General features: G+C 38.5%; 3 protein-coding genes and 1 pseudogene across 3 annotated transcripts; 3 read left to right on the forward strand and 1 right to left on the reverse strand.

The window, feature by feature from the left end:
* The first annotated feature begins 1,612 nt into the window (after window positions 1-1,612).
* On the forward strand, window positions 1,613-2,272 carry LOC110225238 (annotated as a pseudogene).
* Window positions 2,273-3,464: 1,192 nt separating this feature from the next.
* On the reverse strand, window positions 3,465-6,657 carry LOC110224633. The gene is made up of 2 exons (XM_021011006.1): window positions 5,728-6,657; window positions 3,465-3,964 (listed from the first exon to the last, which is right to left on the reverse strand). Exons 1-2 carry the CDS (start codon window positions 5,778-5,780, stop codon window positions 3,709-3,711), a joined length of 309 nt encoding a protein of 102 aa, XP_020866665.1. The 5' UTR covers window positions 5,781-6,657; the 3' UTR covers window positions 3,465-3,708.
* A 3,293-nt stretch (window positions 6,658-9,950) lies between these two features.
* On the forward strand, window positions 9,951-12,417 carry LOC9329799. The gene is made up of 5 exons (XM_021014907.1): window positions 9,951-10,395; window positions 10,684-10,745; window positions 11,022-11,109; window positions 11,319-11,421; window positions 11,524-12,417. The coding sequence occupies exons 1-5, from the start codon at window positions 10,277-10,279 to the stop codon at window positions 12,130-12,132; spliced, it is 981 nt and encodes a 326-aa protein (XP_020870566.1). The 5' UTR covers window positions 9,951-10,276; the 3' UTR covers window positions 12,133-12,417.
* A 1,377-nt stretch (window positions 12,418-13,794) lies between these two features.
* Window positions 13,795-15,304, forward strand: LOC9327069 (probable BOI-related E3 ubiquitin-protein ligase 2). The gene is made up of 4 exons (XM_002890961.2): window positions 13,795-14,074; window positions 14,153-14,241; window positions 14,326-14,603; window positions 14,692-15,304. The coding sequence occupies exons 1-4, from the start codon at window positions 14,022-14,024 to the stop codon at window positions 15,211-15,213; spliced, it is 942 nt and encodes a 313-aa protein (XP_002891007.1). The 5' UTR covers window positions 13,795-14,021; the 3' UTR covers window positions 15,214-15,304.
* The last annotated feature ends 871 nt before the right edge of the window (window positions 15,305-16,175 follow it).

The raw sequence follows: 16,175 nt of genomic DNA on the forward strand, positions 1-16,175 counted from the left end.
CTCGGATAATGAGCATCTTGGCCGCAAGTAAAACAAAACGGCGTCACACTATAAGGTTCAGACCTACATCCATCCTCACGCTCCATCACAGTCATGATGGTTCCATTCGCGGATCTCCTTATCCTCTCATTCCAAACGGGCATACCTTCGGGTGGTCGGATCGGTTCAACACCAAGGGTACCCGCATCAATCATATTCTGGATCATAGCATCCAAGGAACTCAAACCAAGAGTTGGCTCGTGAAGCGTTTCGTTCGGAGGAAACAACACTCCAAGTTCTTCAACACACGGAGGAGTAGCGAACAAAGTTTCGCAATTAGCCGTTACGTCTGGCACTTCTTGATCACCAACAAGGTTCTCAAGATTCGCATGGGACGACTCAACACCTTCTTCGCCATAATAACCAGGATACCAAGTTCGGGTCGTGAACTTTCTTGGCGGAGTAGACATCCTAAGCGAAGCAGCCTTCACGAAGTTAGGAATTCCCGATTCTTTAGCATCAGCTAACTCATCGTCTGAAGATAGCTCAACAAAATCCAGAGACGGTGGACCAGGTGGTGTAGCGAACACTTCACTCGGTGGCACCATGTTGTAAGCCAAAGCTTGCCTTGGAATCCCATACTCCGTCGGCAAAAACACCAAGCAGTCAGAATCGCGCGAGGCATTATCTTCCGAAGGTGCATCAGAAATACCCAAGTCTGTCCCCAAGGACATTGAGCTGAACGAATCCATCGTCGACAAGCTATCCGGTGTCGGAGGATAATAGTACGGATTCGTGTGAACTCCTGGCTACCACGAATCATCCGAGTTGAACTCGTACAGAACTCCATCAGGGCCTTTCCACATCGGCTCATCAATATCGCTATCTCTGAAAAGAAAACCAGTCGCCATCTGCTCTCCAGGCTCCTCAAACTCGTCCAAAAATTCCTCTATAGAATCGTCAGAAAGTACCACAAAATCCGAGACCGGAACACTTCCAAGGTTTGAAAAGCGGGATGGTTCCCAAGCATCTGTAACCATGCTCTGATACCACCTAAAACTGTAGCGACCCTGAACCGTACTAGAAATAGCTCGGCTAGAATCGTACAGGTGACAAGTACTTTGCAAGAGCGTATCAAGGTTTAAGCACCAAGCTCTCCCCCTGACCTGCCCCCGCTTAGTACCGTCCCTCCTAATCCCGATATCCAGCTTGCCAACCTTTTACCGGGAAAGGGAGTTATGTCGTTCGGACAGAACCTTATATCATCCAACCAGCCCCATTTTGAGAAAACCTTTTTATACTTAGTATAATATGATACAAACCGCACAAACAATCATATAAGGTTTCCAGGGATCCCATTTCACAATACATAATACACAATAGTAGCCTTTGCATTTCTACTCAACAATCTACACCAAGAACCTATTGTCCCAACAACCCTCTACGGCTTTTCCCCCTAAGGTTTCCTGCAACTAAAATGGTGGAATCATGAATACAAGTACTCAATGAGTTCGGCGCCTAACTTCGGAAGCTAAACAACCCATCCCAAAACAATAAACGTTAGTCAAGCAACAAGCAATCAATAGCATGCGATAATCAACAAGTAAATCAAATGTAACGATTATGCAGTATGATGAATGCACGGGTAAATGATAACAACAACAACAAAAATCCTATGGCCATGTGAACGATCCTTCCCATCGAATCAAGTGAACAATCCGCTGGTAGCCACCAAGTCTACAAGCGATGTACCACATGGGCCTTCCACGACGGGCAATCCCCGTTACCTCGTCAGGCAACCACTCGTCCCTTTGGGAGCGACCCAGTCTCTCCGAGTCTAATAAAAACAGGGAAGCGCATTCGAACACCACAAACTCTATATGCATGCAACTAAGCTACGACAAAGCGTACTTAAAGCATCAAGCATACATGACATGAATTATAATCTTTATCAATTCTACGATAAATCAACAACAACAACAACAAGCACACAATCAACAAGCAAGCACACAAAATAAATCATGTGCCACCTCACATGCTTCGGAACTCACTGTGATTAAGCGGATGGGATGATTATGATGTCTTAGCGGAATAACAACTCTGATTCGGGAACTTTTGGTTTGATACTTTGTCAAGAACTCCGTCGTCCACCTCTACCGTTAGCTTCTGGAGCGGCCGTCACTTCACTGGAGATTTCAGAGAGCTCTCTCACGATTTCTCTCTAGTATTTTTGGGTGAATGACTTAAGCTCCAAAGCCTTGGCACTATTTATAGAGGATGGGACTTGACGCATGACGGATACATGTCGCGTCTTGGGTGACTCAAACCCACAAGAGCAATCTTCCACCGATTGGCTTGGAGTTTGCGTTGCCCAACCCTATGGAACACGCTTCCTTGTGGTTGGGTCAAAGTTCGTGTTGCCCAACTCATGGCAACACTCCTTTTTCCACGATTGGTTCGATGTTCGTGTTGCCCAACTAATGGCAACACTCCTTCCCCACGATTGGTTCGATAATCGTGCTTCCCAAGCTCATCATTACCTCGTTTTGTCCAAAAGAGGTAACTTGCTCCTTTGGTTATAATCTTCCTCAACGATTGGCTCAGAACCGCAATCATTGCCTCGATTTCGCCCAAAGAAGGTAACTTATACTATAGGCAATATTTTTCTCTTGATTGGACCAGAAATATAATCATTGCCTCGGTTTCGTCAAAAAGGTGGAGTTTCTCTCTCCGAAAAATGATTACGTTTCTAACGCATTTTCCTTGATTCTCGGAATTTATGCCTTCAAATCTTTCTCTAGATTCGACCATCCCAAGAATCATCTATGCCACATGCTAAGCCGTTCTTAGCCATGGTGCGCCCACACTGCATAGTCACTGAGCATTCCGGTTCCACGATGTCCGAACATGACCCAAAACTAACTTAGCCAAGTAAAAGGATTTTACTTAGAATTTTCGATTATAAGTCTTTTTCCCGAGACCTTATAAGATCCTTTAAATCCTCACTTCATCACACACGGTGAATCGCTCACCAGACGATTCAACACGAGTTCCTTTCTATCAGAACTCCTCTCTTCGAGAGATATTAACCTTTCCTCGTTAAAAGGTCCTAACTTATGTCCAAGTTCTTCGAACATAAGAGACTTTCACTTTTACTCGATTCCGATACTTGTTCCAGGATGCGATCCGTCCGGACAAATTTTATGCTCGAGACCGGGTTACTACATAGAGTCCGTAGAACTTAGAGTCTCTAAGTTGTCGCTGCATATTATGCATAGTTGTGTAGATAAATCAAATAAGAAGACACTTTTTGGATATAAAAAATATGAAAAAACCAAAAACTTACCGCCTAAAATAAAGAACACCACAACTTCATATCTCTTCTTTAATTTGTCATGAATCTGGTTGAATAAAAACAAGTACATAACAATAATTTTTAAAAACATTAAGAGAAGAAAGCACAAAAACGGCAACAGATAAAAAATAAAATAAAAATAAGACACCCAAAATCTCATAGATCTTCTTTGTTATGAATCTCGTGGAACATTTTAAGGTCGTAGAGATTGCACGTCGTCATCCACGTATCTACAAAATAAAAAGAACATAGTAAAAGCTTATGTAAGACATAGGTTATAGGATGTGCCAACAAATAAATGAACTTACTTAGATAACCCGGAGTATTCATTACTTCCGTCAACGAATTATCACATACGTATTCCAATCCTTGTGTCAGTGTGTGGTCAACTTCAAGTCTTGTGGCGGAGGATGAAATTCTATGCCAACTTGGCCAACAGTAATTTGGAATGAAGAAGAGTTTTTACCATGTTGGGGTAAGGCCACAAAAGTCACCTTATGCATGCAGCAGTCTACAAATTTCAAAACATTACTTTGTTTTGAAACTTTAGCACCCACAGTGCTCAATAGAATTTCGTCTTCGTACCATATCCACCCTAATTCCCATAGCCCTTCGATGTCTTCTTTTTTTGGTATGGGATAGGAGGCCTATGATTTATTAAAAAAAACTGAAGCAAATTACACACGAACAAAACTTGGGCGCGTGACCCCATTAACATCGTCTAACAAAACCGGAACAACAGCTTCCAGACAAACATCTAAATGCTGAAAACCCAACGGTAAAGAGAAAGCATAGTTTGCTAATCCGTCTGCTAACCGATTAGCCTCCCTATACACATGCGTAACCTGGACTAACCAGTCTCTTGAGATAAAGCCATGGCACAGTCGTACCAGGAACGCCAGTGGATGAGAATCCTCAACCTCTGACTGCAAAAAACCCACCACCAAAACCGAGTCCACCTCCAAAATCACTCGTCTAAACCCTCCTTCCCATGCTATGACCAACCCGTAGTATACTCCCCATAATTCTGCCACAGGAGCCGTACAAATCCCAATATTAAAAGCAAAGCCGCCTAACCAAGACCCATCAATTTCCCGCAAAGCTCCAGCTGCAGTCGCCGGCCCCGGGTTCCCACGGGACGCCCCGTCAGTGTTGATTGTGATCCAACCCTCACCCGGTTTCTTCCATAAGATCTGCTCCTCCACCCGATCTCTAACTTGGTTTCCCGCCGTAAGTGACATGTGAGCCTTCGTCACCTCTGCGACCATGTTTTTTAGCAACCGCAGTCTATCACGACACAAACCTCTCTCTCCAAATACATCTCCACACCGCCATTTCCAGGCCCACCATATCGCCATCGCAAAAAGCGTAGGCCAGTCCACATCCCCCTGTTCCGGTTTAGCTGTCAAATTCGAGAACACCCATTCAAGCAGTGATTTCGCAAAAAACTGTTGTCTCTCTCGCTGAAGTACCAACCGCTGCCAAATTCCCACCATGGCAGGGCAATCCCTTAGCACATGTAGGATTGATTCCGAAGCACCACTACACACGGGACAGATCGCAGAATCACACATATGCCGTCTTTCCCTCTCCACGTTAGTTAGTATTACTTGATTTCCCACCAACCACAAGAATACCCTAACCCGCTCCGGAGCCACCACGCGCCATATCCTTTCAAACAGCCGTGCGACGGAAGATCCCTCTGTTCTATCTTCCTTCAAAATTGAGTACGCAGAGCGGACTGTAAACTTCCCATTCTCTGTTCCTTTCCATGTCAATTTATCCTCTAAACCCGGGACTCCTTTCAACACTACTGCATACAATCTCTGCCTTATATGCTCAGGAAATAAACTCTACGATCCTTTCCATATTCCATCCTAAGCCTTCCGTCCAATACTCCTCCGCGCGCCTCTCACTCTCCTCCTCGGGAAGCAGCTCTGATGCCCAATCCAAGAGTGGTTTCTCAAGTAACCATTTATCTTTCCAAAACCGAATACGTTTACCATCCCCAGGCACCCACCCGTATCCCTTGGAAACCACTTCCGGTAGTCCGACCCCGATGCTCCTCCAAGTAGAAGACCAGTTACACTTTGGCTTTAACCATGCGACATCATGAACTTCTCTAATCTTATATTTACTTCTCAACACACGGCCCATAAGCTTTCCTTATCCCGTAATATTCTCCATCCCACCTTTGATAAGAGAGCTCTATTCATGTCTTTGGCCATTCTCAGCTTAAGCCACCCGCAGCCTTTGGCTTACACACTCGTTTCCAAGCCATCAAGTATATTTTCTTTCTCTCCTGTGTAGTTCCCCAAACAAACGACCTCGAAACTTTATCCAACTTTTCTAAAGTCGACGCAGGAAGCCCTTCGATGTCTTCTTGCTTCTTCAAATAGTTGAAGATTGTGACATTAGCCGTGTAACTATCACGACTTATATTCATTCATAAAGTCCCACCTTATTGTCAGTTTGTCACATTCGTCTAGGTCCACTTCGTCTGAGAAGAACCAAAAACAAGCTTGTAAAATGATGACATTAATTATTAATTATTACCATAAGATTTAGCTAGAAATCAGAATTACAAGTTACCTTCAGGAGTGGGATAACTATATATTGGTCGTTGTGTAGACTATCCATACTAGTAAAATCAATGATAAATCAAATAACTATTAACCAAATCATGTCTATAAAATCCTTTTTCTTCTGTTAATCCAGATTATTTCTGGATATACGCTAGTCCATCCAAACCTGACTAAATATATTGATTATCAGCCGAGTTTAAGCAATAGAATCATATAACTATGCAATATTATCAAATAACTATAAATAAATTGGAGATCAATAAGATGAATACGATATCAATTGAAATTTACAAAAAAAGAGTGGCATTTTAACCAAAACATTATGAGGTTGAATGCACCAAATTCAAGATGGTAAACCCTAAGCACATTTTTTTTCTTCTGCCAAATTGACTTGTACCTTAAAGATACCAAATTGTAGCACCAGATCAAAGCTTTAAGGTACAAGTCAATAGGTAGAATGATTTCTCATTTTTTTTGAAGCTATATGAAGAAGAGATGATAAAGAAAAAGAGTTTTTTTTTTTCAAACGGCAACCCTAAATTACTTTTTTTTTTTTTTGTCAAAACCCTAAATTACTTTGATTCATGTTATTGTTCATAACATGTCTATATATATATGAATCCATTTGCTAGGTCTAACCTAATTACTTGGGCTAGGAAACATGGATTTGCGGGCTTGTATTGAAATTATTGTGGGTTCAAGATTTATGAACTTCTTACTATGTTAAGAACACGAAAAAAAGAATTGTAGGAATTCCATATCATGGTGGAGGAAAAATAATATTCCCACCGGTCAGGCCAATATTTCTTCGCTTAAGATGGCCTTAGAAGAAGCAAAGAATGATGATTTGATTCCACAGGAGGAAATAAAAAGAATCGAAAATAAATTAAAGGAAGCTTATCATGAGGAGGAAATTTATTGGAAACAGAAGAGCAGAAATATTTGGTTAAAAGTGGGGGATAAAAATACCAAATACTTTCATGCATCTACAACAAAACGAAGGGCAAGAAATAAGATTTCAGGTCTATATGGACCTAATGACGTTTGGGAGGAATCAGAAAGAGGGATGGAGGAGATAGCAACCAATTATTTTAAAGAACTTTTTAAGGTCTCCAATACGAATGGAATTGCTGAGATGGTTAATGAAGTGCCTTCAATAATTACGGAAAGTATGAACATGGAACTAACCAAGGAGGTAACCGAAACAGAAGTTAGGAAAGCTTTATTTTCTATGCATCCAGAAAAGACTCCAGGTCCAGATGGTATGACAGCATTATTTTATCAAAGGTTTTGGCATTCTTTAAAGGAAGATTTGGTAGGTTTGGTCAGAGATTTTTTCCGGACGGGAGTTTTCGATAAGGGAATAAATGAAACAAATATTTGTCTAATTCCAAAGACGGAAAGGCCACAGAGGATGGCAAAGTTTAGGCCAATAAGTCTCTGCAATGTGAGCTACAAGATAATTTCAAAAATTCTTTGCTTCAGGCTTAAACACATTTTATCTCGGCTAGTTTCTGAAACACAATCGGCTTTCGTTTCAGGGAGACTTATAACAGATAACATCTTACTAGCTCAGGAAATGTTTCATGGCTTACGGACTAATAGAATGTGTAGAACAGATTTTTTGGCAATTAAAACAGATATGAGCAAAGCGTATGATAGGATAGAATGGGACTTTTTAGAGGCGGTTTTGACTCAGCTGGGATTTAACTCTAATTGGGTTTCTTGGATCATGTGGAGTGTTAGCTCGGTCTCGTACCAGGTTTTATTGAATGGGGAACCTAGAGGAAATATCATTCCTAGCAGAGGTTTACGGCAAGGTGATCCTTTATCGCCTTATTTGTTTATTTTATGTACGGAGGTACTGATTGCAAATATTAACAAGGCGGAAAAAGAAAAAAGCTGACCGGAATTAAGATAGCGAAAAGAAGCCCAGCAATTTCACATCTACTCTTTGCGGATGATAGTCTCTTTTTCTGTAAAGCGGTTTCAGAGCAATGCAAAACGGTGATGGATATTATTGGGAATTATGGTAAAGCTTCAGGACAAGAGATAAATCTCAGTAAATCATCGGTTATGTTTGGTAAGCGCGTAGCAAACCAAAAAAGAGATCAACTTAAAAACATCCTTGGAATAACTAAGGAAGGTGGAATGGGTACATATTTGGGTATACCAGAGAGCTTAGGAGGCTCAAAAAGTAAAATCTTTAATTATGTCCGGGAAAGACTTAATGAACGGATTAATGGCTGGTCAGCAAAATTTTTGTCGAAAGGTGGGAAAGAGACAATGATCAAATCAGTGGCTTTGGCACTCCCAACCTATGTTATGTCTTGTTTTAAACTCCCTCAAGATTTAACTTCTAAGTTAACAAGTGCTATTTCTAATTATTGGTGGAGTTCCAATGGGCGAGATCGTGGGATTCATTTGATAGCATGGGAGAAAATGTGTAAGGATAAAGAAGATGGAGGCTTAGGTTTTAATTCCCTAGACATTTTTAATGATGCCATGTTGGCTAAACAGTACTGGCGTTTAATTCAATATCCGAATTCTTTAGTTGCTCGAGTGCTAAAAGGCAGATATTTCAGGAATATTCATCTTTTACAGGCAAAAAAAACCAAATTCTCCATCATTTGGATGGAAGAGTATTTTTTCAACTAAAAGATTTGTTGAAGTGGGAGCTAGATGGTCATTAGGTTCAGGTTACAATATATCGGTATGGCGAGATCCTTGGATTCCTGATGTTAACACGAGGCCTGCAAATGGGAGAGGAAATTTATTACTTCCAAGTTTGATGGTTAACCATTTAATTAATCCGTTTACTAAAGAATGGCACCTTCCCATTTTACAAGAATATATGGATCCAGTAGATATTCAGCTTATTAGAGGATTGACTATTAGCCGAGTTTCTAAGCCAGATAAGCCTATCTGGCATCATACAAAATCAGGCTATCGGGTTGCTAAAGAGATGATAGAAGCGATCGAATGGGGCCCAAATTATAAGGCTCTACAAGCACAAGCTTGGAAAGTCAAAGCCCCTCCAAAAATACAACATTTCTTATGGCAAATTGCTTCGGGATCCTTAGTAGTTAATTCAAAATTAGCACATCGAGGGGTTCGATGTGATATTCTTTGTAAAAGGTGTGAGTTGGCAGAGGAAACAATTAATCATGCTTTATTTGAGTGCACTCATTCTAAGAAAGTATGGGACTTATCCGATATACCTATGGTATCAGGTAGTTTTCCTCTAACCTCGGAATTCTCAAATCTAGATTATCTTTATTGGAGACTTCCATCTACTCTAGAAAGGGGAGAGAAAACATATAGTTATGCTTGGATTTTGTGGTTCATATGGAAAGATAGGAATAAAAAGGTATTCAAGGGATTACAATCTGAACCCACAGATATTTTAAATCTTGCTTTGAGTGAAAAATTAATGTGGGAAGAAGCTCAGGTGGATCCGATCGAAACTAGTCCTATTACGGAAACTTTGGAACGCCCAGTTCTATCGATAAGATGTCGGTATGATGGCTCTTGGAAAACTTCGGATCCAACTATGGGCTTAGGATGGTGTTGTTTTCAAGGAAATGATCAATCGATTTTGTTCGGTGCAATGTGCCTACGAAGGAGTCCTTCCCCCCTTCACTCGGAGATGGAAGCTTTAATTTGGGCTATGAAGAATATCCTTTCAAGAAGGATAGATTGTCAGGCGTTTGAAACAGATTGTTCGGAGTTAGTCTCGATGATACAGTCCCCTGACGAATGGCCCGCTTTCTCCAATCTGCTAGACGAGTTTGGTTTTCTCCGTGTCTCTTTCCCCTTCTTCTCGCTTTCTCTTATTCCCCGTTTATGTAATGTTAAAGCGGATTGCTTAGTCCGTAATAAAGTTTCTTTTGTAGACACTTATCCTCCTAATTGGGCAACCAATCAAGAAGTTCTTTATTAATTAATGTGTGGTTGACAAAAAAAAAAAAACACGAAAAAAAGAAAAAGAAAAAAAAAACTTGGATAATCTGATAATTCTGAATTTCTGATCAACATATCCCAGATTAAGTTCATTGATTTGGTTAAGTTCGGTTCAATTTAAAGAGAAATTGTATTGGGCTTTAAAACCCAGGCCCATAAAAACCGACTCACGTGGCATATTTTAATAACCGGAGCCCTAGACCCGCCGCGAAATCGAGCGTAAAGAGAAGAGAGAGCACTTCGCAAAATCAGAGCGACAAAAAAATTAAAAACCAATCCTTTCGATTCCAAAATTTTGTTACTCTTTGGTCGTTAGCTTTCTCTTTCGTCAATAACGGTTTTAATTTAGACCGTTAAAAGTACCGTTTCTTTTTATCTCCGGTGAAGAAGAAAGATGCCGTCGTCACCGTCTCTGAGTAACAATGGTCTTTCCTCCGTCGTCACGCCTCCTAAGACTCTCCGTGGTCTCAATAAGCCTAAGTGTATTCAATGTGGCAACGTTGCTCGCTCCAGGTTTTGCTTCTACGCATTGTTTTCGTCTAGGGATTTAGATTTAAGGATGGTTCTTGGTTTTTTGATATGAAAGGAATCGAATTTGTCTTGTATACTACGGTTTCGTTTTGATTTAGGGTTTATAAGTTTGTGGGTTTGGTTTTTTATTCATGATTTGGTGATTGATCTGTTTAAAAAGTGTTGAGATTGTTTAAAGTTTTGAGCTTTAGTATCGAAAGACCAGTTTCTTTAGATAATTCTGAGTGATTTTGGTTTATTGATGTTATTGCTTGGATGTGTTCAATGCAGGTGTCCATTTTATTCTTGTAAGGGTTGTTGTTCAAGAGCAGAGAACCCTTGCCCGATTCACGGTATGGTTTCCCCGACAATAATTAGCTTATGAAATCAGATTTTAGAGTTTAGTGTTGATAACTTTGATAGGGGAGTTCTTGTCATTGTTTCTTTCACTTGGTAAGTTTAGAGTATAGTGTGCCTAACTTCTATAGGTTTCATATAGAGAACCTGGAACTTGAGAAGATAGTAATGGAAAGCTGATTCTTTGAGAGTGCTTGTTGATTAGCTGAGAGAAATATATATGTTATTGTGGACTGTTTTGTGTTTCGGCTTACGTGTCTATGCTTCTGCAGTTCTTAAAGTAGCTTCAACTTCTGGTGAGAAGACGCAGGCGCCAAGTACTCCATCATCAGAGCAGAAAGCATCAGAGGGCACTCCCGGGTACATATATACAAACCAGTTTCCTTATTTTCTTTTTGTGCTTCCATGGGCAAATGAATCTTAGATGATAAACCGGTGTTTGCTTACTTTGTTAGGACATTTGTCAGCTTTCTTGTTTATTGCATATAGTTGATACTGAGATGGTATATTGGTGGAACTAATATATGGCTCTTTATGTTGACGTTTTCTTCTATTGGAAACTGCTTCAGGAGTACAACTAGAGTTTCGTCCATCCGCCAACTTTCTAGCAACTTTGCTCAGTTTAATAACCTGAATGCTTCTTCCCGCCAGAGAAAACCTTTGACGATAAAGGTATACTAGTTAAGACGTATTTCATTGACTTTAGTACTCTATGAAAAAAATCCATTTAGTTGTTTTCCTCTTCTCAGTTATTGTTCTGTCTATATTCTATAGGATGCTCAAGCTTTAAACGAGTGGCGGTTTACAAAGCTTAAAGAGTACAGGGACAGAAACATTGAAGTAGAAAATGAAGCTTTTGATCGGTACATGAGTAATGTGAATTTACTCGAAGAAGCATTTTCATTTACATCTGTTCCTGATGAAGAGATTCATGGAGCAGCAGCTTCTGAGCAAAACAAAGAGGAAAGTATTGTTTCAGAGCTTAAACTGAGGCTGAGATCGAACTCCGCAAGAACAGAGAGCTTCAAGAAGAGGATCGCAGAGACTGTCAAAGCCGGTTTGGTGAAGCTTAAGAGACCGGATATAGGCAGTTCTTCAGATGATCAAGATGAAATCAAAAGGCGGATCAAAAGAAGTAAATGGGAAGAGAAAGGTTCAGCTTTGAATGAAATAATCGATAAACTGAACAAAGCAAGAACCGAAGAGGATCTCAAATCTTGCTTAGAGATGAAATCAAAGCTCTGTGGTCAAGTTTCTTCCACTGCTACTTCCGAGGAGAACAAGGTTTTTCCTGATACTGTCCGAGAAGTTGAGATGAGCGAAGATGCACTTCGAAGAATTGCTGAGAGTCTCCAATCTTTTGACAGAGTGGAAATGTTGTGAAGTCGAGAACATCCGTTGATGAATTGAAAGTTTGTGTGGCGAGAAAAACTCAAGATCTTTTGTGATCAAGGTATTGTACAATGATCAAACATCCCTCAAAACTGATCTTGAAGACTCAAGACTCGAGATATTCTTGCAAAGTAGTAGTGTTGAGCATCATTTAGATGTTAGAACTCAGCACTGTATGTTGCTTGTTTGATTCAAAATTGCAACTCACAGAGATGGAAATATATTATTTTGTAGAATTTTCTATTGACTTTAATAAATAGTTGGTTTGGTTTGGTATTGGTATTGGATAACCGTTGTGACTAATTAAACCGGTCTTTTTTGGAAAGAATCCATCCATCATCATAATTCATAGGCTATATTCAACACGTATAATTGAAAACGACTAAAACCAAACTTTTAGATTCTAATTTTGTTTTGCTGTCCCAATTCCACTATCGATCAAAACACATCCAAAAGTTTTTGTGGAAATAAAAAGTAAAAATAATGTTTAGTTTGTTTCCAATTTCAACCATATATATATCTCGTGTGTGTAGATTATTCATTATGCAAACCAACTGGAAACATGTTGAATGGGTTTGGTGGTTGGGACTTGAGGATCAAACAACTCATATGAGCTCATTATAAGTTAAGATTTCAACTCGCAGAAAAAAAAAAACAGAAAAAATTTATTTTATTGTAACTTTTTACAAGGGTTGGTCTAACAAATATTAATTGTAAGATAATCATGTAATAATTTTTTATTTTATTGTTTAATAATTATTTTTATATTTGAATAATGTAACCCATTTAATACTCGGTTTTGGTACCTTCATCAGCGAATACACAAAAAAGATGTCGAGTTCATCAACGACAAAAAAGAAACTAAATTAATACTGTATGTATTAGTATAGTCATTTAGTAGAAGAGATTGTAGGTTTAAATCCAAAACTTCTTAGTTAAATTTTCTTCTTTTTTATTTTACATCATTTGCATGATTTTTTTAAATTGATATTTCTCAGATATATGAAAAAATATAAGAAATTCACTTTTTTTTTGTGAATCACTTTTAAAATATTGATTGAAAATTTTATTTCCTCATTTACACGTAACTCATGTATTTTTGTTAACTTTTAACAGATTGCTTATGATATTAGAGATGAAAAACCAAGAGTAACTAATGTCACCAAACTATCAACAACAACAAAAAATGAGTGAAATATTCAAGATAAACGAATAGTAATATAGAAAAAAGGAAAGGTGGGAAGAAGTAGTTGTCTAATGATGTAATTATGTTAACTAGTGTGCTAAGGAAATAAATCAAGCAAGTCTCACACATGTTATGATTAGTGACTTGCACCTTCATTTTCTTTTTGCTAAGCAAATTTTATTTAAATAATTACATACCTTTGTTTAGTTAAAATAGAGCATTTGCATAAAATTCCAAACTTTCTAAATATCTTATTTACATTTGAAAGAAAACAATGTTTTTTCCCCTTTTTTGTAGTAAGAAATTACAAAATAGTTTACTTTTTTTTAATACATTACCACTATCCAAAACTTGGTCACCGAATAAACAGTACAAATATCGATTTCCGTTTTTTTATTTACACTTTTTTTTTATTTTTTTGGTTTTTCTTGGAATATGCGAGAGTAATGGCGTGGTTGAAGACACGAGAGAGAGAATCCTAAAGAAAAAGCCAAAGCATCATAAGAAGAAGAGAACCAAAATGAACAAACCCAACTCTAAAGAAATACTCTTTCTCTATTATTAAACCTATATTTATACACATTTAAAGAGAGAGTGAAAGGTGTAGAAAAAAAACAGAGACAGAGTTCAAATACGTTAAGATGATGATCATGATAGAGCTTTTGTATCATTAAATTTCTTCTCTTCTCTTAAAATGGCACTTCAAGCTCAACACCATTCCTCTAATCTCATCTTATTCAATAAAAGGTTCATTTTCTTTGTAAATTTTACATTACTTGTGTTTTTTTTCTTTCTTTTTTATTGATTACGGTTTTGTGTGAACAGAAACGGGAAAGAGAAAGAAGATAATTTTACATTACAATCACAAGCTGGAGATTTTCTTGATCAAACCAATATGTTATTCAACAATGGAAGTTAGTAAAAGTTCTGTTATTTTCCATGAAAAACTTCAAAAAATCGTTTGACAAAATGAGAATGTGTGTGTATGTCTCTTATAGGTTCGAATCAGAGAAAAAGAAGAAGAGAAACGAACAATCATCAGTTCTTACCACTGCAGTCTCATCAGTTTCCTCAAGTTATAGACTTATCTTTATTACATAACCATAATCATCCACCGTCGAATATGGTTCATACAGGACTCCGGTTATTTTCCGGCGGAGATCAGGCACAAAAGATTAGTCACCGGCTAAGTTTTGTCTCCGATTCGTCTGAAGATGTTTTTGCTGCACATATCAATAGGCAAAGCGAAGAACTTGATGAATTTCTTCATGCCCAGGTTTTGATTTCGTCTGAGACGATTTGGGTATATGTAAAGTTTTGATTTTTTTCTTACCGGAAAGTTAAAAAACTTTTTTTTTGTATAGGCGGAGGAGCTACGGCGCACATTAGTGGAGAAGAGGAAGAAGCACTATAAAGCGCTTCTTGGTGCTGTGGAGGAGCCGTTGGTACGTAAGCTGAGGGAGAAAGAAGCAGAGATAGAGAGAGCCACGCGCCGTCACAATGAGCTGGTGACGCGTGACTCGCAGCTGAGAGCGGAGGCGCAAGAATGGCAAGAGAGAGCTAAAGCGCAAGAAGCCGCCGCCGCGTCGCTGCAGGCTCAGCTCCAGCAAGCCGTTAACAAATGCGGTCGTGTGTCGGCGCAAGATAGTAGAGCGGCGGAGGATGGCACTGCGGGAATCAGCGGATTGGACGACGCCGAGTCGGTGTACGTGGATCCGGAGAGGATGAGACGGCCGAGTTGCAAAGCTTGCCGGGAAAGGGAAGCGACGGTGGTTGTGTTGCCATGTCGTCATCTGAGCATATGCCCGGAATGTGACCGGACAGCTTTAGCCTGCCCGTTGTGTCTCACGTTGCGAAATTCAAGTGTTGAAGCTATCCTTGGCTAAATGGGCCTATTTCAAGCCCATTAGGTTGTTATTGTACACAAAAATTTTGGGAAAATCGGATATAAAGGATAAATAATTAAATTATTGTCTATTTATGCATTCTATATTCCTAATTAGTCATATATGCTTTAAAATTGGTCATATATGCTTTGACATAATTAAAATCCCATTTATATCCCCAGTTTTTTTTGTTAAAGCTTGCTAAACTATAACATTCCAAAATTAATTAGATTATTTTCTAAAAATGATTTGGAGAAAATATATGATAAAAATAATATTTAATTACTTTCTAATTTTTTTTTGCCGTAGATAATTTCAAATCTTCTTCCACTTTAGTTCTTTTTTTTTACGGCATCTTCTTCTTCTATTTTTTTCGGCAATTTCTTCTTTAATTTTCTTTTTTGGGACTGCCCATCGATATGTTGGACGATGTCAACATATACATGCACATCAAAGACCTGTAGATGATCTACGGGAAATAACATTTGCTCATGTGTTCATGACCGAATGGCAAAGTATGAACCTCCACAGCTAGATTCTAATATAATAGAGATTGAGTGAAAAACAAACACACAATGATTTATGCAACCTTTTTACATGTCAATTCACTTTTATGTTAGTCACTTTCAAATATTACGCCTATAGTAAACCACAATTTTCCACAAATGTGGTACTTTTGTTAGTTTATAATTGAGTTTGGTTATATTACATATTTTGTATTTTGTGTAAGTAGAGCAACACGTTTCACTCATGTTACGTATTTTTCACGAAAAAGTTTTGTAGTTTCGTAATCTTAACTTTTTATATTCGATTTCCATATTTTATAATTTATTTTCTTTTTTAAAAAAACATTCTAAATTACATAGAATTTGATTTCTATTTTTGGTAGAATATATAGAAAAATATAAGAATGTGTTTTCTAACAATTTTAGAACATGGGTAAATGTTAGAAAACATATTCT

This window comes from Arabidopsis lyrata, assembly GCF_000004255.2.
Source record: "Arabidopsis lyrata subsp. lyrata unplaced genomic scaffold ARALYscaffold_1, whole genome shotgun sequence".
Lineage (NCBI taxonomy): Eukaryota > Viridiplantae > Streptophyta > Magnoliopsida > Brassicales > Brassicaceae > Arabidopsis > Arabidopsis lyrata.

Bases quoted from the DNA above. Each gene is read 5' to 3' on its own strand.
- LOC110224633 (XM_021011006.1), bottom strand. From the start codon at position 5,780: ATGAATATAAGTCGTGATAGTTACACGGCTAATGTCACAATCTTCAAC. The intron at 3,965-5,727 runs GAAGAAGCAAGA...CTATCCCATACC, and splicing joins GTCACAATCTTCAACTATTT to AAAAAAAGAAGACATCGAAG.
- LOC9329799 (XM_021014907.1), top strand. From the start codon at position 10,277: ATGCCGTCGTCACCGTCTCTGAGTAACAATGGTCTTTCCTCCGTCGTC. The intron at 10,396-10,683 runs GTTTTGCTTCTA...TGTTCAATGCAG, and splicing joins GGCAACGTTGCTCGCTCCAG to GTGTCCATTTTATTCTTGTA. The intron at 11,422-11,523 runs GTATACTAGTTA...TATATTCTATAG, and splicing joins GAAAACCTTTGACGATAAAG to GATGCTCAAGCTTTAAACGA.
- LOC9327069 (XM_002890961.2), top strand. From the start codon at position 14,022: ATGGCACTTCAAGCTCAACACCATTCCTCTAATCTCATCTTATTCAAT. The intron at 14,075-14,152 runs GTTCATTTTCTT...TTGTGTGAACAG, and splicing joins CTCATCTTATTCAATAAAAG to AAACGGGAAAGAGAAAGAAG. The intron at 14,604-14,691 runs GTTTTGATTTCG...TTTTTTGTATAG, and splicing joins ATGAATTTCTTCATGCCCAG to GCGGAGGAGCTACGGCGCAC.